The sequence below is a fragment of the Mirounga leonina genome, unplaced genomic scaffold, assembly GCF_011800145.1.
Source record: "Mirounga leonina isolate KUSES-001 unplaced genomic scaffold, KU_Mleo_1.0 Mir_173, whole genome shotgun sequence".
Taxonomy (NCBI): Eukaryota; Metazoa; Chordata; class Mammalia; order Carnivora; family Phocidae; genus Mirounga; species Mirounga leonina.
Window position 1 is genome coordinate 91877557 of NW_023270447.1, and position 18783 is coordinate 91896339.

At 57.2% G+C, this 18783-nt stretch overlaps 1 protein-coding gene across 1 annotated transcript in view; it reads right to left on the reverse strand.

Annotated features, from left to right (window-relative positions):
• Positions 1 to 10630, reverse strand: part of CCDC27 (coiled-coil domain containing 27) — a 14737-nt gene extending 4107 nt beyond the window's left edge. The window contains exons 1-11 of the mRNA XM_035019029.1: positions 10355 to 10630; positions 9833 to 9965; positions 8690 to 8800; positions 7956 to 8113; positions 4892 to 5185; positions 4669 to 4753; positions 3886 to 4310; positions 3211 to 3577; positions 2915 to 3045; positions 582 to 659; positions 82 to 294 (exon numbers count right to left, since the gene is read on the reverse strand). Coding sequence (XP_034874920.1) covers positions 82 to 294; positions 582 to 659; positions 2915 to 3045; positions 3211 to 3577; positions 3886 to 4310; positions 4669 to 4753; positions 4892 to 5185; positions 7956 to 8113; positions 8690 to 8800; positions 9833 to 9965; positions 10355 to 10630 — 2271 coding nt within the window. The remainder of the gene's footprint in view (positions 1 to 81; positions 295 to 581; positions 660 to 2914; positions 3046 to 3210; positions 3578 to 3885; positions 4311 to 4668; positions 4754 to 4891; positions 5186 to 7955; positions 8114 to 8689; positions 8801 to 9832; positions 9966 to 10354) is intronic.
• Positions 10631 to 18783: the final 8153 nt, after the last annotated feature.

The window sequence follows — 18783 nt, forward strand, 5'->3', positions numbered from 1 at the left end:
CCCTCGGCGCGCGGCCCGCCCCCCTCGGCGCACGGCCCCTCGGCGGTGGGCGGGCGCGGGCGCTGCGCACGCGGGGCCTACCCGGGACTGGGCGCTCTCCAGGGCCACGCGGGCCTGCTGCTCCGCCTGCTGGATCATTTCGTTCTTGCTCAGCATCTCCTCCTGCAGCCACTTCCGTCTCTGCAGGTGGTTCTGGTTCTGGCTCACTTGGGCCTGCAGCTGGCCGACCGTGGCGTCGAACTCCGAGATGGTGCGCTCCTGCTTTTCGAGTTTGCTCTGCAGCTCCAACACTCGCTGCAGGCGAGCCAGGGAGGACAGAGGAGTAGGCCCACCCGGCCCAGACGGGTCACCCGTGTTCCCCGCCCGTCCTTCCCCCGCAAGACCGCCGGCCCTCATGGAGCCAGCAAGGGCAAGGAGCCTCTGCGTGCTGCGCTCGCGCTCCTGCGATGCGCTCACCGGGGTGCTGCCTAAGGAAGGGGGGCCCGACTCACTGCGAAGGGGTTTCCAGCTCATCTTGCCCGCGCTGTCAGGACTTACAACAAGAACAGCGGTCTGGCTGTTTAACCACACCTGGCGGTCACCTGGCGGAGAAGAATGTTGTCCTTCTCGATGATGCCCATCATCTCTTCGTGCTTCTTGTCTTCCCTGAGGTTGGAGAACTGGAAGGCAGACGGGGGGGTTGGCTCAGGGGGAGTCGGGGACAAGAGGACAGATGGAACACTTGCATCCGGCTTTTCTCCCTGAGCCTCAGTACGATGAAAGCCGCGGGACTTCTGCCAAGGACAAGAGGGGCAAACACATGGGGAGCTGGAGAGCAGGGCCCGGAAGGCCAGACCCTAAACCAGCAGGGGTGGAGAGCTGAAAACAAGCCCAGCTCACTCTTCTGGTCCTCAAATCTCAGAAATTGGTGGTTCTTCTGGATCTGGAACCTAACATGGGGAGGATCAGTGGATACTTTTCCAGAAACTAAGAGCTGCAGACCCGTCCCAGCCCTCCAGCAACTGGAAGCCTGTGTCTTGTTCACCTGGTGAGAGGCTAGATGTCGGGGGCATAGCAGAGTCTCTGGCTAAGGAGGTGCCAGGTGCAGTGGAGGGTGGACCCCCCAGGCTCCAGATGGGGGATGTGGGTGCCAAATGTGGATGCCCCCGCTGTCTTCCCATCTTGGCTCCCAGAACACTGGCAGCTAGGCCTTCTCATTCCAGGCAAGAAATTTCCCGGTTCCCCGAAGAACTGACAAGACAGCCTCTGCACGCTCGGCTGAAGTGCCCACACGTGCCCATGCGTGTGAAGCACAAACTTACTGCTGTGTGCTCAGAGACCCCACTCAGCTCTGGCACGAGTGAGGGTCTCTCATGAATGACAGACACCAAGACAAAGGGACCCAGGGCACTTGCAGGCGATCAAAAAGATTCAGGAAGTTGAGCCCGGCGATCATGAGTATTCCGCGGGGCATAGACAAGACACTGAATCGTGAAACAAAAGAAGAAAAAGGAGGGCACCTGGGTGGCTCAGTTGGTTAAGCGACTGCCTTCAGCTCGGGTCATGATCCCGGAGTCCCGGGATCGAGCCCCGCATCGGGCTCCCTGCTCAGCAGGGAGTCTGCTTCTCCCTCCGACCCTTCTCCCTCTCATGCTCTCTCTCTATCATTCTCTCTCTCTCTCTCAATAAATAAATAAAAATCTTAAAAATAAATAAATAAATAAATAAAAAGAAGAAAAAGGACGTGGGAGAACAAGAGAGATCTCGGAAGCCGTCCGTGCAACAAAGGGGAGCACAGGAGGTGGCTGTGGATAAAGTGCTGGGAACATGGGCCGGAAAGCAAACGACCCAGAGATGGGGAGCAGGAGGGAGTGGACAGCAAGAGGAGGAGGAACGGGGTTCCGGGGACGCCAGGAGGAGTGTTCAAGAAACAAGACGGAGAGAAGAAAAAACAAGATAACGTAACCTTCCAGAGCGGAGTTTCAGGACACCTGGGACAAAGAGCCCAGTGGTTTTCTGGAGATGCAGCAGTGCACCCAGACCACGGTCCCAGGCAAGTGAGAATTGGGAATGCCCAGGACCCCCCCCCAGCAGCCTTGGTTGCTCGGGCCCATGGGGCAGTGCCGTCACTGTGGACGCAATGTGCTCTCCCAGCTGTGGTTTGGCATCCCACCAAATTCTACTGACGTGTAGAATAAGGACATTAGCAGAATATGCTGCCCCCACAAATTTACACCCACTCATTCTTTTATCAGAAGACTACTGCAGGATGTGCTCCAGTGAAAACATGGGAGTAGATCAGAAAAGAAGGAAACTTAATCCTGTTCGGCAAAACCTGTGTTTGAGTCCCAGGTGGGCATGAGCTGCTGACAATCATACCCCGAGCATCCCATCATGGTGGGACGGCACCTGCGGGAGGCCGACTTGCCTGTGCTGGGGGCCCCAGGCAGGGGAGGAAACAGGGAAGTGCTTGATAATGCTAGGATGGAGAAAATTCCAGAATGGGTGTTAAAAGCATGCCATTTGTAGACCTGCAAAGTGATTCCTGAAGAAGAGTTGAGAGCAGTCGCCCTGGGGGATGGGCACATAAGAGGGAAGAGGATGGGACACGCCCCTGTTGTGTGACAAGCCTGCGGGACTATTTCATTCTTTAGGTTGTGTGCGTGAATAACTTTGATAAAACAAAACGTGTAGCAAGGGGTGGGCTTGGCGGAAGGGCGGCCTCTCTAAGTGTGCGTGCGCTCAACCCTGGGACTCGAGCACGTGGGGATGCTGGAGAAGTGACCGGGAGCCAAGCAGCCAAGGGAGGACAGTGCGGGCCAGCGGGCAGTGCAGGGCCAGGGGGCTTGGTGTGACCCAGGACAGGCTGCCCCAGCTCGGGATGGGGGGGGATGGGCGGGGCTGCTGGTGACCGCTGCGTGACGGGCATGGCCACCTTGTTGGACATGGCTTGTAATTGGTCCTTCCGCTCCCGGAGTTCCTTCTGCAGGGTCTCGTTCTCCATGTTCAGCATGTGCAGCTGGGATTCCTGGAAATCCACTTGGCGTTGTAAAGACGTGATGGCCCCTGTGTGAGCCATGCATGGGAAGGAGGGGAGAGAGGGCAGGGGGCTAGGAAGCCGAGACAGAGGGGCTCTGTGGCCCCAGGCTGAGGGCTACTGCTTCCTGCCCTGCGTCCCTCGGTCCCCTGGGCCACCCTCTAACCTGTGGCTCTGGGCCCCCAGCGCCCCACCTGTTGCGAGCGAGTATCTGGTCCTGGTGACCTCCAGCTCGGTCTGGAACTCCTGGATCACGTGCTCGTACTCCTCCAGCTGGGCTATCAGCTCCTGCTCGAAAGCCTCCTCCAGGGAGCGGGAGCTCCTCCTGCGCTGGCCCTCCTCCTCCTGCACCTCCTTCTCCTCCTCCAGCTCCACCACCTCCTCCTCCTCCTCCTCCTCCAGCTGCTCCTGCTCCTCACCCCCCTCCTTGGGTGCGGCCCCCTTCCTGCCTGCCGGGCCCTCCCCTTCCCCATCCGCCGTCTCCTCTGCCGCCTCTTCTTCCTCGCCGCCAGCTGCTTCCAGGTCCTTGCCTCTGCCGGTCACGGCATACTCCTCCTGAAGCTGGGAGAGGGAGGGGGCACTGGGCAGGCGAGCAGGGCGCAGGGAGCACTCCCCCAGCCGCCGTGCCGGCGTCCCGCTGCACCGTCTCGGGAGACCGCCACTGCCCGGCTGCCCCGCACCTGGGCAGGGCGGGCAGGGGAGCTGGAGTCCCTTTTCCGGGAGCTGCCCTGCCCCCCTGCACCTGTTCCCCTCAGGTGTGGCTGAGGGCCCACGACGCGGAGCTGCAGGGAGGACACCGGCATCGCCGGGCAGCCCCGGAGATGTAGCCGGGGCCAAGGCTGCCTGCTCAGGATCCCGGCGGCACGCACCTGCCTCCAGTGCTGCAGCTCCTCGTCTCGGAAGAAGGTCTTCAGGATGCTCAGCCTCCCGCCGAGCTTTGGCACTGGCTCCTGCAAGGTGGCCACAGGAGCCTCAGCGTCCCAAACTGCCCCCTCAGCTCCCCCGGCTGATGTCCTGAGACCCGTCCTTCTGGAAGGGGACAGCAGCCTCTCCATGTTGCAGGGGGAGGGGGTCAAGTGTCTTCCTGCCAAGGGTGCTGTGTTGGTGAGAAGGGGGGCAGTGACCGGCAGATGGGCAGCCCTGGGGGGACGGTGACCTGCAGATGGGCAGCCCTGGGAACAGTGTGGTTTCTCGCTCCCCTGGACCCGCCCCAGGGAGTGGCCTTGCAGCAATGGGCACCCCCGCTTTGTTCCGAGAGTGGAGGGCCAGCCTGCCATGCCCACGTTGCATGTCCCTGTAGGCCCAGTGTGGGCTCACGCCTCTCTAACAGCCCCTGGGAGGCCGGGGAACAGGGAAGGCAAGCCAATGCTCCCAGACCTCTTCAGACTCCTGCTGCCCCTGCCTGCTGGTACCGCACCATCCGTGTCCAGGCAGCTTTCTCTGGTGGCATCTCGGGGATCTGGCGACGGTCCGAGGCCCCCACCCCCCTCCCATGTGCCCCTAGCATAATGCCAGGCTGGATCCTCAGGTATGAAAGAAATCAGGTTTTAGAAAGACCGGGTGACTTCCCCACCAGGACCTGCCTAGTTCAGTCCTCTGCCCAGACCTCCCTGCTGTATAGGCAAGGACACTGAGCGTCCTGGAGCCAGAACAGATCAGGCGAATCCGGGCCACCACGCCCACAGGGCCCACGGCTAAGCCAGGTCTGGAGACTTCACCTGCAGGGGGCCTTCCGTCCTACGGGATTTCAGAGGGGCTGGCCCTCAGCTTACAGGTAAGGAAACAGTCCAGGGAGCGACACGACCTGTCCCAGGTGGGAAAGCAAGCTGGCAGCCAAACACAGAGGTCTAGATGTCCAGCTCACAGCTCTTTTACCCACGAGGATGTGGCAGCCTTCCAGGATGACGGGGCATTTGCCGGAGGCCTGAGGGCCACCAGGAGCTTTGGACACTTTGGAGGCAGAGCCTGCAGCCCGGGCCCTCCACTCACCTTCATGCACTGGCATACCCATGTCTCCTGGCCCTTGCTTTTAAGGAGGCATTTCAGCTGTTTCTTCAAGGCCTCCCTCTCCTCCTGGAGGGCCAAGACCTCCTCATCTTTCTTCTGAAGCAGCACCTCCATCGTGGACAGCCGCTGCACTTCCTCCCCCAGCGTGAGCAGGCAGTGATCCTGGGCACAGAAGCATGGACAGCCCCTGGGTGCACGCAGGCTTCCCCCCCAGCCCCGGACCCACCCTCTCTGGGCGCCTGCAGGAAGAGCAGACCTGGAAATCCCAGCCACTCCTGCCCAAGGGTGGGGACCAAGTCCTCGCCTGGGGAAACTCCTGGCAGCCTCCCTTTCAGGCCTGGTCCTGGCCAGCCCCCCAGTCGCAGTGGGAGACACGGTTCTTGGGCACGGCCCCACAACGAGCCAGCAACACCCTCCGAGAGCCACCCCCTGGGGCTTGCAGGGAGCCAGACCCTCTGCCCCTCCACCTTCCGTGCTCAAAATCTCAGTGCCCTCGATTCCTCAGCGGTGGAGACATGGCATCAACGTGTTTGGATAGCTGGAAATGGAAGGACTTGCCGTCGGCAGCTCTGAACTGAGAGCAGCGTAAAGGAAGGCCCCGGGCCCGCAGTGCACCCTGCACAGTCCCAGGAGGGAAAAGAAAGGAACTTGGAAGTCCTCCAAATGTTTGGGATTTAAGTGCCAGGTTCCTACGTGGCCCGTGAACCAAAGAAGCAGAAGGCACAGAGGAAGTTAGAAAATGTCTTAAACGGAATGATAATGAACACTGTCAAGATGTAATGAGACTTGTGGGGTGAAACTGAGCTGCGGAGAGGACAGATTCACAGCCCCCCGCGCATCGGCTAGGGCAAGCAAGGGAACCAGCACCTGAGCATCCATCAGAGGGATCCAGGAAAGAGCTGCGGGCTACGGTGGGAGGGACCGAGCAACCAGGATGGGAACTGGAGGACCCAGCCGGGAGCGGGGGGAGGGGGAGGGGCAGGGGCAGGGGCAGGTGCGGCAGGACTGCGGGGATCTCAAGGGTACGCGGAATTATTCACACGGCTAAGCTAAAATAACCTGGCAGAAATCACCCTTCTTCCCCCGGGCCGTGGTGATTCAGACCCACGCACCTGTCCCACACCAGACAGTGGTTGCTGGAAAGGGGATGCTCGTTTCCACTGGGGCCGCTGAGTGGACACCATGCTGCCGTGTCGCTGCAGGTGACTCTCTTGCCTCCAGTGGAGACGCGCTACCTCTTCAGCTCAGACCAGGTGGAGATGAGAGAAAGAGAAGCCTAAGGACAGCTTCCAAGCTCCTTCCCCCGGCCCTTCACACACGTGAGCTTTCCCTTTCCCTCGGTTTGCAGAGAACATCCTTTCACATAGACCTGTGTGGTTCTACCTCATGATAGCCTCAGGCTTTCCCCGACGTGGAATTGCTTTCCCCAAAGTGGTCACAGGATATCGACACTTCTAAAATTGTGACATCTCTCAGAAAATGCAGAGTGTCAGGAATAAAGGTAAAATGAAGACTCGTGGAGCCACACTATCTGGGCTTTGCACACCCACCAGCTGCCCAACATTTTGTGGTGCTCATTCCCATGACTGTCATTGAAGCCTGACCAGCTTTAAAACACCACCAACAACAGAAGGTGATTCTAAGAAAAGAGAGAGAGAGGGGCGCCTGGGTGGCTCAGTCCGTTAAGCGGCTGCTTTCGGCTCAGGTCCTGATCCTGGGGTCTTGGGATCGAGCCCCACATCCGGCTCCCTGCTCAGCGGAGAGCCTGTTTCTCCCTCTCCATCTGCCTGTCACTCTGCCTACTTGTGCTCTCTCTCTGTCAAATAAATAAATAAAATCTTTAAAAAAAAAGAAAAGAAAAGAGAGAGAGAGAGAAGGCCCAAGTTAGCACTGTCAGGAATGGGAAAGAGGCTCTCTCTCCTGCAGAAATGGAGGGGGGGGAGGCCCTGGGTGGCTCAGTCATTAAGCGTCTGCCTTCGGCTCAGGTCATGATCTCGGGGTCCTGGGATCAAGCCCCAAATCAGGCTCCCTGCTCGGTGGGAAGCCTGCTTCTCTCTCTCCCACTCCCCCTGCTTATGTTCCCTCCCTCACTCTGTCTCTGTCAAAAAAAAAAAAAAAGAAAAAAGAAATTAGGGGTTTTTAAGAGACCATTATGCACAGGATCAGGCTAATAAATTTGAAAATTTACATGTAATGGACACATTCCTCGAAAAACATAGCTTATCCAAACTGAAACAAGAGGGAGAAGGAAGTCTGAGTATCTTTCAAGGACGTAAATTTATTATTTGGAAAACCTGCCCCATGAGGACTCTCCAGGCACACACGGCCTCAAAGATGAATTCTTCGCCAATCTCATGCAGACTCTTCCAGAGAATAAAATACGAAAGAGAAAATGCCTCCCAATTTTTTGTTTGTTCTGAGGCCAGAATTACTCTGACACCGAAAGTAAACAAGGGAATTACAGACAGGTTAACTGTGGGCCGGTCTCTGTCACAAACAAAGACACAGAGCGTAACATCACAACGAGTCAACTCGTAGGTAGATCTTTGCATACCAAGCTGATTATTACTGTTTTCAAGAATATATTCTATAAGTGGAAATAGTGAGTCAAAAGCTATGTGGATGGTTGACATCATGATACGTGTGGCCAGCTGCATGCTGGAGGGGACGAGATCCATGCCAGCTCAACCCGCCACGCGCTGGGATGAAGATGCACAGAGCCCAGAAGGTCTGGAAAACAGCTGAGTCATGGGAGCCTAAGGAGGGTACTGGGGGTCATTTTTGGCCACGTCTGGGGACCTGCTTGGACAGCTAACCAGATACCCCAATAAGAGCCCCGGGGGGCTGGCTGGGCCCTCCTATCCTGCCGGACGTGGAGCTGGGGCATTAGGGTCAGGCTGTCTGCCCGGGCTCTGCACACACGTGGCCGTACCTTCTCATGGATGACTGAGATATACCAGGGTAACCGCTTCTTCGGGTGGCTCTGTGCCAGGACCAGGCTGCTGGGGACCGGGCTTATGATCTGGGATTCACTCCTCTTCCGCAAGTAGTTGAACTCACAGGCACTCTTACTAAAGGGAAGGAGGCACCCTGTGGGGAAGCCGGGGGGCGTCAGACTCCGAGTGCTGAGCCGCCCTGGGGCGTTCCACGGTAGTTTCCCCCTCGCAAGACGCCCCTGGGAAACCCTTCGCTGCCCAGCTGGGCTCCTCCAGGCCTCCTAGTGCTGACCCCCATCGTCCATCCCTCCCCACCTGCCCCTGCGTGTGTTGAAGAAATGGAGGGAGATCATCAAAGCAGCCCTTGGAGATCCCCAGAGCCTAGGGGTCACGACACCAGGGGTCACAGTGATGGCCCAGACATTTGTGAGGGGTTTCCTCACATTCAGGCAGAGGAGACCTCTGTGTGCAGAGATCATCTTTGGATAAACCAAAGTAAGTATATTCATGCGTGGGAACAGTGCATTCTACTCAAGGAGGGATGCATCCTGTGTAAGGGGCATAGGGTCAGGCAGGTGGTCCTGGGAAGGGAGTCCCATGGGGGCATAATCAGGGAGCCCTGAGGGGAGCAGAGGTCCTGGCAGGTGCAGGCAGAGGCCTCAGAGCTGGCCTGCCAAGGAGAGGACCCCAGGGGCATGCTCGTCCCAGCGGCGGCAGGCCCTGCCCTCACCGTCCACCTTTGTGTCTGAGGACCGCTGGCTGCAGGATGGGTCCCGGGTCACCTTCCAGGAATCAAAGCCCATGCACAACTCCTCAGGCACCCCGGCTGAGGTGGATGAGCCTGCAGAGTGTTAAAAATGCTAGCTGATGACAGCTAAGACCACGTCTTCACAAGACCTCCTGGGCAGGGACAATGATTTCATTTCTTTTTAAACTTCAGGTAGGATTAAAGGTGACTTTTGTGGGTGGATGTATGGGATTGAACCCTGGGACTAAATCGAACCGTGATTCTATCCTCCTGCCTGCTATTTGTATGCCCACCTGGAACAGACTAGGTGCAACTTCATCTCTGCAAATTGATGCATCCCCTCCCCTGGAAGGACCCTGCATTCCCATCTGTAAAAATGGCTCAGCCTCAAAGTCTCCAAGAGGCCCCTCTACCCCAACGGCAGACCCCGTCTCCCCTTGGCCGTCATGAATCATGTCAATGGCGGGCACATGCAGGACACAGTGTGGTCTCTCAGCCCATCCCAGCCCTGTCCAGAATTCATGGACCTGGAGTGCTGGCTGCTCTCTGAGGTTCCAGCCCTGAGAAAGGGGAGCTTAGGGCCTGAATGGGTGGGGGCTCCTGCTTCTGACATGAACAAGGCCCCCATCACTAGCCACAGGCTCTAAGCTTCCATTTCCCTGTCCCTAACCACAATGCCATGCGTGGGGCCCAGGAACTGGGAGGTCTAGGGTGCTGCCTGGCCTGGCCACTGCCCCCTGGTGACTGCTGAGCACCTGTTCTCCCAGATCAGAATGGCGTGCAGTCTCACCTGATGGTGGTTGGGCTCCTTACTGGGGTTGGTTCCTAGTAAGGCCTCATGACCTCTTTACTGTAGCTTCTAGAATTTTGAGCCTTCTCCCTCTCCCCTACCCCCAACCCTATTGAGTCTGGTGAATGAGACAAGAGAAAAGCAAGAAGGCTTTTCCTTCCCCCCCGCCCCCCTTGCACTGGGCGTGCTGCGTGCTCCAGCTGGTGCTTCTTCATGCACAGTGAGTTCCCACCACTGGCCACCACTCTGGCTGACGAGCACCAGGAAGGTCGCCCCACTCCTCCAGGGAGGGAGGTGGTTTCCATGTGGGGGGCCTCCCCGTGGGTGGCTCTCACCGTAAAAAGACATAGACGTGGCCTTGGTGCCGAACTGAGGGCAGCCAGGGCGCTTGAGAAACGCCTTTCTCAGCTCCTCTAGTTCGGCCATGAAGGTGGTGTCCTCGGGGCTGGGGGTTTGCTTGTATTCGCCCTGGTGGAGTGGAGACAGCAAGGCACTGGGAGAAGAGCCCCTGGAAGCTGCGTGCACTGACCATAGCCATCTGCCCTGTTCCCGAGAACCGAAGGCTTCAGGACAGGCACGTGCACCCACTAGAGAAACCACGGACATCCTCCTGGGGGGCCACGGGTGGCTCTCTGGTCTCCCTGAGCCCACAGTAGATTCAGGAGCCACCCAGCTGTGCTATCCCTTCCTCGTCCTCTCTTCCCCCGACTTCGCTCCTTTTTGAGACCCCCCCCCCCCCAGGAAGGCTCAGGGCGGCCGGCCATCTTCTCTTCCAGGCTTTCGGGTTGCCAGTTCTTTGCACTCCCAGAATTGGCCCATCTTCATCCGTCACCAAAGCGTATTTGGAAGGCCTAGGCCCTGAGGCCTCCCGTCAAGGGGGAGAAGCAGGCCAGCCCCGAGTTAGCTGTGCCGCGGCCTGGCCGTCCCCCTCCAGGACCCCGCACCTTCTTCCTGTAGAAGCGGCTGATGGCCTGAGCCGACTTGCTGAGGGACTGCTGTCTCCGGCGAAGTTTCCAGTCTGGGACCAGGTTGTCCCGGCCGGCCACACACTGGAGGAGCATCAGGCCCTTCTCCATCAGGTTGGGCACCACGCTGTGCTTCTTGGGCGGGCTGGCTCCGCCGACTGGCAACATCCTTGGGGCGGGGAGGAAGGACTGGAGGACGCCTTGGACGGACGGCCCCTGTGGGCCTCTCTGTCTGGAGCAAGGTGTCAAGGGGAGCAGGGGCTTGAGTGTGGACCTGCTGCCAGGCACAGCCCTGGACACGACCAGTGTCGGAAGCTCCGCGTCCTGTGGAATCCTGGGAGGGCGTACGGCATCACAGATGTCTCCATAGCAACAAAGCGTGTCATTCGTCTTAATTTGCTGGGATTTGTCTTCACGAGGAAGAGCTGTGTATCTCCACTTGCACTCAGCCTTCCACCCATGCGGGGAGGCTCTTCCCTCTGGGGCAGCGCACAGCCCAGAGCTGCGCCCTGACTCCCCTCGGGGTCTGGCGTCCACGTCTTGGGACTTTTGTCTTCTAAGTGCTTCTCCATCTCATTTCTTCATCTCTATGCCTGATGCAGCTGTCACCACTCAAATTTGTCACCTTTCCCTTGCAATAATCTCCCCTGAGTTTTTGTGACAGACTCTTAATTTACATTCACTCCTCTACATCCGTCCCCGCCCCGTGCCCAGCATCCCAGCCCACTCCCTCACCTGCACTTGATCCTGTCCCAAAGCTGCGCTCGGTTATCACCGCCTGAAACAAGGAGCGTGCTGGGCACCCCGGGTTGAGTGAGGATTGAGGTGGCCCCCTGGGTTCCCGGAAGACCCTGGCATGGGTACCATTGTCCTCACCCACCCACAGTCTAATGCTCTGCACCTTCCCACCGCACAGACCTGTGCAACCCACCGTGTCCCGCCAAACATCTGCGAATTTGCTAGCACGCGGTGAGATGCGCCGGGTACTCTGTGCAGACGTGGGTCCAGGCATCTGCCCGCAGTCCTCCTCACGTGTACGGGTATGCACACAGGTCTGTGCAAACATCCCCCGCATGCACACATTCACACACAAAGCCCAGCCTGTCTCAGATGTGAAACCACATTGGATTATGACCAGACCTGAAGCAGGGAGGCCGGAAGGCGGCTTGAGTTCAGATCCCAGCCCCGACACAGTATCTGTGTGTCCTTGGCTAGTCCCTCCACCTCTCTGTGCCAATGTACTCGTCTCCACAACGGGGATACAAATAATACCCATCTCCTGGAGTCGCTGTGAGGATTTAATTAGGAAACAGGGAGAGAGAGAGAGCTTACAGCTGTAGTGGCCCCTAGTCAGTAAAGCCCCCCCCCGGGGACTGTGATCATTGCTAGCTCCTCACGCCGCCTTTGGCATCACCTTGCTGCCTGTCCTGGGACTGAGAGCACCTGGTAGTTAAGAATGCGAACAAAGGGGATGACTGATAAAAACAAGTCGTGCTGACCCCTGCTTTCACCCGTACGCCTTGTCAGCAATCTGGGTCCCCTGGAGGCCCTACAGCAAATTCCTTCTACCCTTGCCTTTCTCCCTGTCATTTTGGCGCCTTTGGTTTTTCACGGAGTGTCCACCAGGCACCAGACACTGACTGCCCTAGGCCCCAAGGGCACCACGGAGTCTGCCCCACAGCCCGCGTGGCACTGGGACTGAGGCTTTTCTCGACCTTGTGTCCTATCCTTGCAGGGCAGCTGCTGGCCGAATTTAAGAAAAATTGCCCTGACCCTGGTTCGAACGGAAAGGAAGACTTAATTCCAGGATTGCAACAGGGGAGAGAGATTGAAACTCAACGCTGAATACGGCGGGCGGGTGGGGCTTCAGCCCAGGAGCAGCGAGGGGGGTCGTGGGTGGAAATTGCTAAGAGGGGACAGCAAGGGTGGGGGGATTCTCCCTAAGGGCAGGCTGAGCACTCAGACGCAGGGCCTGGCCATTAGGGGTGCGGAAGAGGAATTCGGTCACGTGTCAAGGGTCCAGGGACTCTCTGAAAACCGGCCTAGGATTCTTGCTGATCTGGGCTTGGCAAGGATGGACAGGGGGAGGCCATGAGGGAGGCCCCGACGAGAAGAGGGCCCAGAGGGGTCTGAGGAAGGTTTGGTCAAGGACAGAGTTTTTGTCAGTTGTAGTCGGTCAGGGACCCAGGCTGACGAGGCTCCACCTCCATGACCAGCATATGGGTCTGGGTCACGGATGCAGGAGGAAGCAGCTCTCAGGGCCCCTGGGTAGCTGTGCTTTGGCCTGGAAGTGAGGCCCTCGCTTCCGCTCACATTTGACCCCCAAAGCAGACCACCTGGGGTGCGGCATTACAAAGGGGTGGGGAAATGCAGGCCCAACCTGGTGGGTTGTATCATAACCAACTCCCCCAAAAGGTATGTTGAAGTCTTAACCCCAGGACCTCAGCATGTGGCCTTATTTGGAAATAGGGTCTTTATAGAGGTCATTAGGGTGGGTGCTGATCCATATACTGGTGTCCTTATAAAAAGGGGAAACTGACACACAGACTCGCGGAGGGAGAGGTCTCGTGAGGGTGGAGGACTGGAGCAAGGCATCTATTAGTCAAGGAATTGCCGCAGAAGTAGGGACAGGTGAGAAAGGGGCCTCCCCCACAGGTTTTCCAGGGAGCACAACTCTGCTGACATCAAGACTTTGAACTTCTGGCCTCCCAAACTGTGAGAGCATCCATTCCTGTTGTTTAAGCCCCCAGGCCGTGGTGCTTCATTACAGCACCATGTGCCGGGCCCTGAACGTCGGCAGTCGTGGGAGCTGTATGGACGATCACCACAGACAGGATGCCCCTCTTAGGGATGTGCGTGGCCTGAGCAGGCTTTCTTTCATCCTTCCTTTGCCCTGACAAACACGGGTGTCTCCCATGCGTCTCCCACGTGCCTGGCTCCACGCTCCCAGCTGGGAGATGGTGGAAACTCCCATCTGCTGGGTCCCTTCTCTCAGGAGGCCTGCAACCCAGAGATCAAACGAGGAGATGAACAAAACAATTGGCTCCTTGATAATGTAGAGTTCCAAATAGAATCGTAATCACTCTGGTTGCAGATTAAAAAGTTAGAGAAGATATTTGCATACCCATAGTCACAACAGCATTACTGACAATTGCCAAAAGCCAGAAGCAACCCAATGATCCATTGAAGGGTGAATGGATAAATAAGAGAGAGTATGGCCACTGGATGGAATATTTCTCGGCCCTGAAAAGGAAGGATGTTCTGAAGCATGGAGGAATCTTGAGGACATCATGCTAAGTGAAATGAGCCAGCCATGAAAGGACAAACACTGTGTGATTCCACATATATGCTGTAGCTAGAGCAGCCAAACTCACAGAGACAGAAGGTGTGAGGGTGGGTGCCGGGGTCTGGGAGCAGGAACGGGGGGTTAGTGTTGAGTGGGTAGAACTTCAGTCTTGCCAGATGAAAAGCATTCTGGAGATGGACAGTGCATGACAACGTGAATGTCCTCGATGACACTGAACTATACGCATAAATGTTCAATTTTGCATTACTTCTATTTTGCCATGATTTTATTATTTATTATTTAATAACTTTTTAAAAGGTGTTTCCTTTATTTTTTTTTTAAGATTTTATTTTTATTTATTTGACAGAGAGAGAGCGAGAGAGCACAAATAGGGGGAGCAGCAGAGGGAGAGGGAGAAGCAGGCCCCTCGCTGAGCAGGGAACCTGATGCGGGGCCCGATCCCAGGACCCCGAGACCATGACCCAAGCTGAAGACAGTCATTCAGCTGGCTGAGCCACCCAGGCGTCCTAAAGGTGTTTCCTTTAAAGGAAAGTTCTCCTCTGCCCTTTCCTCCTTCTCTAGCAGATGGAGAGGCGACAGCATGAGAGGAGGTTGGGAAGGGCCCAGAAGAGCTCTCCGGGTTGTCACGGGCTGAATGCCAGCAGTGCGTGTTCTAAGGTCCTCATCGGCACCTGTCGGCTCCCTGCGTGGTTTGAGCATCTCCTGTGAGCCTGACCCTCTTCTGGGCACTGGGATGGAAAGATGCTAGCCTAGTCCTTGCGCTTCTTACGTTGCAGCAGAGGAAATGCAAAAGCTGAGGAGCAGACACACAGACACATTTCGGCTCATGGTAAGGGCTCTGAAGGAGAGAGATCCATGGGGGCCGAGGGGGAGGTAGTGGCAGATGCCGTGGGCAGGCTGGAGAAGATGGGCTCTCACGGTGATGTCAGGGCCCAGAGCTGATGCCAAGGAGTCCAGCCCCGGAGAATCAGGAAGGAGAGCATTGCTAGCAGAGAGCTGCTCACCAGCTGGAGGCAGCAGTGAGCTTGGCTATTCCGGGAACAGCAGAGGCCAGATTCTTGGGACCTGGACGCCTCACGGTGGGGAATGGCTACGTGGAGAGTGTAAGAGCTTTGGGGGTACAGCCAGAATCCCCGAGGGTGAGTTCCACTGTACTAGTTTCCTGGGGATGTCAGACAAAACACAGTAGGCCAGGCTCACACAACACACAGTTGTTCTCGCACACTTCCCGAAGCCCAGGATAAGATGTCAGCAGAGCTGTTTCCTTCTAAGGACTGTGAGGGAGAACGTGTGACAGCCTCTTCCCTAGCTGCTAGTGGTTTGCTGGTGACCTTTGACTGTAGAAGCATCATCCCCACCTCTGCTTCATCTTCGCATGGCATTCTCCCTGTGCGTGCGTCTGTGTCCAGATTTCCCCTTTGTATAAGGACGCCAGTCATACTGGATGAGGGGTCCCCCTACCCCAGTAAACCTCATCCTAACTCAAACAATTCCATCTGCAATGACCCTACTTCCTAATAAGGTCACATTCTTAGGTATTGGGGGTTAGGACTTCAACATGTGAATTGTGGGGAGACACAATTCAACCCATAAGAACCTCCCCTTGGGTGGGGGATGGGGTAACTGGGTGATGGGCATTAAGGAGGGCACGTGATATAATGAGACAGGGTGTTACACGCAACTGATGAATCACTGAACTCCACTCTGAAATTAATATTACACTTTATGTTAATTAACTGAATTTAAATTAAAAAAAAAAATGAAGACACTCCTTCGGATAGCAATATTAAGTGCAAGGGGTTCTCCAGACCCGATTCCCCAGCCCCAGAGCACCTAAAACATGCCTGGCGCCTAACAGATGCTTGAAAAATATGTGGCTGAATGAAGTACCATTTCTGGCTTTAAGGACCTGGAAGAAAAATGCAGCAAACGCGGAGGGCACTCTAGCTTCTTTTCATACTCAACTCAGTAAATATTTAAGGGCAATGGAAATGTCAGCCTCGTTTTAGGTGCTGGGGACAGTGCAGTGACATCTCTGACCCTGCAGAGCTTACATTTTATCCTGAGACATTTTGCTTTACCTTTCTGGTTACTCAGCTGTGACCCAGGAAGGCATCCTGAGTTCAAAATCCAGAAACAAGACCAGATCACAACTGGACAGCTGCTTATCCAGTATCCGGTTTTCTCTTTAAACAGAACCTGGGTTTTATGCCTGGCAGGAATTAACCCAGCTGAGACAACATTCCTCAGCTGCGCAAAAGAAGGCACTGGGTTTCCAGAGAGGTCTTTAAGTGGAGAGGGGCTTCTTAGGTTCGAGCTGTGATCTTCTTACCTTCAGTTTTTCCATCTTTAAAGCAATGTCCAAAGTTCCAGACCAGGAGTTGACCTAGAGAATGAAACCATTTGGCTAAGAAAGACCAAGAAAAGAGAGAGAAGCCTGGCTCCCTGCTGATGATCTCCTAGCCCTCAAATGCTTATCTCAGGACATCTTTAATGACACAGAAAGAAGACCCCAATTATACAAGCTTTCAGCGGGGCAGGAGTGGAGGTGGGAAGGTCTTCTTTTCTTACTGGCTGAAGGAAATTCATGATATGATCCCTTGCAAGAAAATTATATAAAAAAAATAAATTCACCACCCCAAAATGCTTTCAGATTACTTTTGCAGCTAAATAGGAAATTATAAAACAAGCCTATTATTGGGATGCCTGGGTGGTTCAGTCAGTTAGGCGTGTGCCTTCAGGGGCCCCTGGGTGGCTCAGTCGTTAAGCATCTGCCTTCCGCTCAGGTCATGATCCCGGGGTCCTGGGATCGAGCCCCACATCGGGCTCCCTGCTCCGCGAGAAGCCTGCTTCTCCCTCTCCCACTCCCCCTGCTTGTGTTCCCTCTCTCGCTGTCTCTCTCTCTGTCAAATAAATAAATAAAATCTTAAAAAAAAAAAAAAAAAGCGTGTGCCTTCAGCTCAGGTCATGATCTCGGGGTCCTAGGATCAAGCCCCCTGTAGGGCTCCCAGCTCAGCGGGGAGTCTGCTTCTCCCTCTGCCCCTCCCCCCGCTCAGGCTCTCTCTCTGAAATAAATAAATCCTTTTTTAAAAATTAAAAAAAAAAAGCCTATTATATTTGGTTACCAGAAATCCAAAGTGAAGTTCCATCAGTAGAGAAGTCAGTATGAAATAGGGAACTTATCTTGGGGCAGTCAGTCCATTTCACCCCATCACGCAAACCAATCAACTTTCTGGTCTTGTCACCTCGATAGAAAAGGACTCGATTTTCTCCACATTTGGAGGGTATGTATAGAGTTGGCTTGAAGAAGGGCGGGGTAGCACCAGAAAATGTATCTTGGAGGGGTTGGAGGCTGGCGCCCTGCTCAGCTCGGAGGAGACAGGGCGCCACACCTGCGGATGCTCGCGCGCACCCGAGGCCGCGCAGGTGCCCGAGTCCAGCACCCTGGCGGTTTCAGGGCCCTCGTTCATAAAACCCCGGTGAAATTCAGATGCCCCAAAAGCCTATGATTTTTGTTACTTTTTAAAAAGCTTAATTGCAAAGCCAATTTTTGCAACGATAGACATTTATACGTGAAAAAGCCCTCTCGCCGATCAGGGAAACCCTGTAGGGGGAGACGCTCTGCAAATAGAAGCTGAGCAACCGCCCAAAGGTGAGGACGGCCGGAACCTGGAGACTTTGGCCGTCATTCCATGCCACGCCCAGGCCCCGCCCCGAAATCGGAACCACGCCCTTCCGGGAAAGGGCTCCGGCCCCGCCCCGCGCCCAGAGTCCCGCCCCTCACCCGGAGCCCAGCCCCCCGCCCCCCCGAGGCCCCCCCCCCCACCCAGAACGAGGGCCTTCCCAGAAGCGCTCCGGCCCCGCCCCGCTCCGACCACACCCCGAGGCCCCGCCCAGACCCCGCCCTCAGTGGAGCCCCGCCCCTCAGGGGCGCGCCGGTCCCGCCCCGCGCCCAGAACCACGCCCCTCGCAGGACCAGGCGCCCTACCGCCCCCGCGCTTTCGGTCCCGGGTCGGTGCGGGGGCACGGAGCTTTAAAGCGCGGGGCGGCGGCAGGGGCGCTCCCGGTGTGGCCCTCAGGCTGCACTCGAACCCTGGGGCGCCTCCGGCCTGGGACCCTGTCCTCCCCGCTGGCCTCGCGCGTCTGCTCCCGCCTCCAGCGCCGTCAGCCCCGCAACACCAGGGCCCCGAATGTGTCTGCTCGCCACCCTGCCGTGTCCCCGCTCTCCAAATGGCAGCGCCATCCGTCCCTTCTCGGCGGGCCGGCGCTGTCGCCAGAGCCCCCGGCCCCGGGCTGTCCCGGGGCTGGGGAGCGTGGGGCGCACGCCGGCGCCCGCTGCCCGCTCTCGGTTGCTGGGCTTCGTGACCTGGAGCGGGCCGGCAGAGCGGGTGTGGCCGGCCGGGATGCGGATGCCCGCACGGTCGCCCACGAGCGCCGGTGGATTTGCAGGCTCCCCACGACGTTCACTTACCGCCCGCCGCGGCGGGCACTGCGCAGGGGCTGGAGACTCGGCCCCCGGGGCTGCAGAGTCCTCGCTCGCCCTGTGCTGCTGGATTTGGCGGAGAGACCGACAGGGAGATGCCACGCGACGCCGGCGGCACTGGGCTCCGCGACGGAAGTCAAGCTGGGGAGGGAGCGGGAGGGCGGAGAGGCTCCGCAGAGCGGGCTTGTGGGCAGGGACCTGCATGGGTGAGCCCGCCGCGCAGGCATCCCGAGGAGGTGCACCCTGGACAGAGAGGAAGCCAAGCCCGTCCTAAGGCCCCGAAGGAGGCCCTGTGCGGCTTGTTAGGAACAGCAGCGAGTGCAACGAGCTTGTGGTGAAGGTCAGACTGGTGGGCCCACACGCTTCGGGTTGTGTTCACAGTGCCTTGGGGAGCCCCCGGGGCACCGTGCGTGGAAGGCTGGAGTCTTGCAAGCATTGCCCCAGCGGGTCCTTGCACTGATTTGGAAGACCCCACCCTAGTGGGGCCAGGGGCAGAAGGAGGCAGGGAGACCCAGGGGCGGGGCGGGGGCA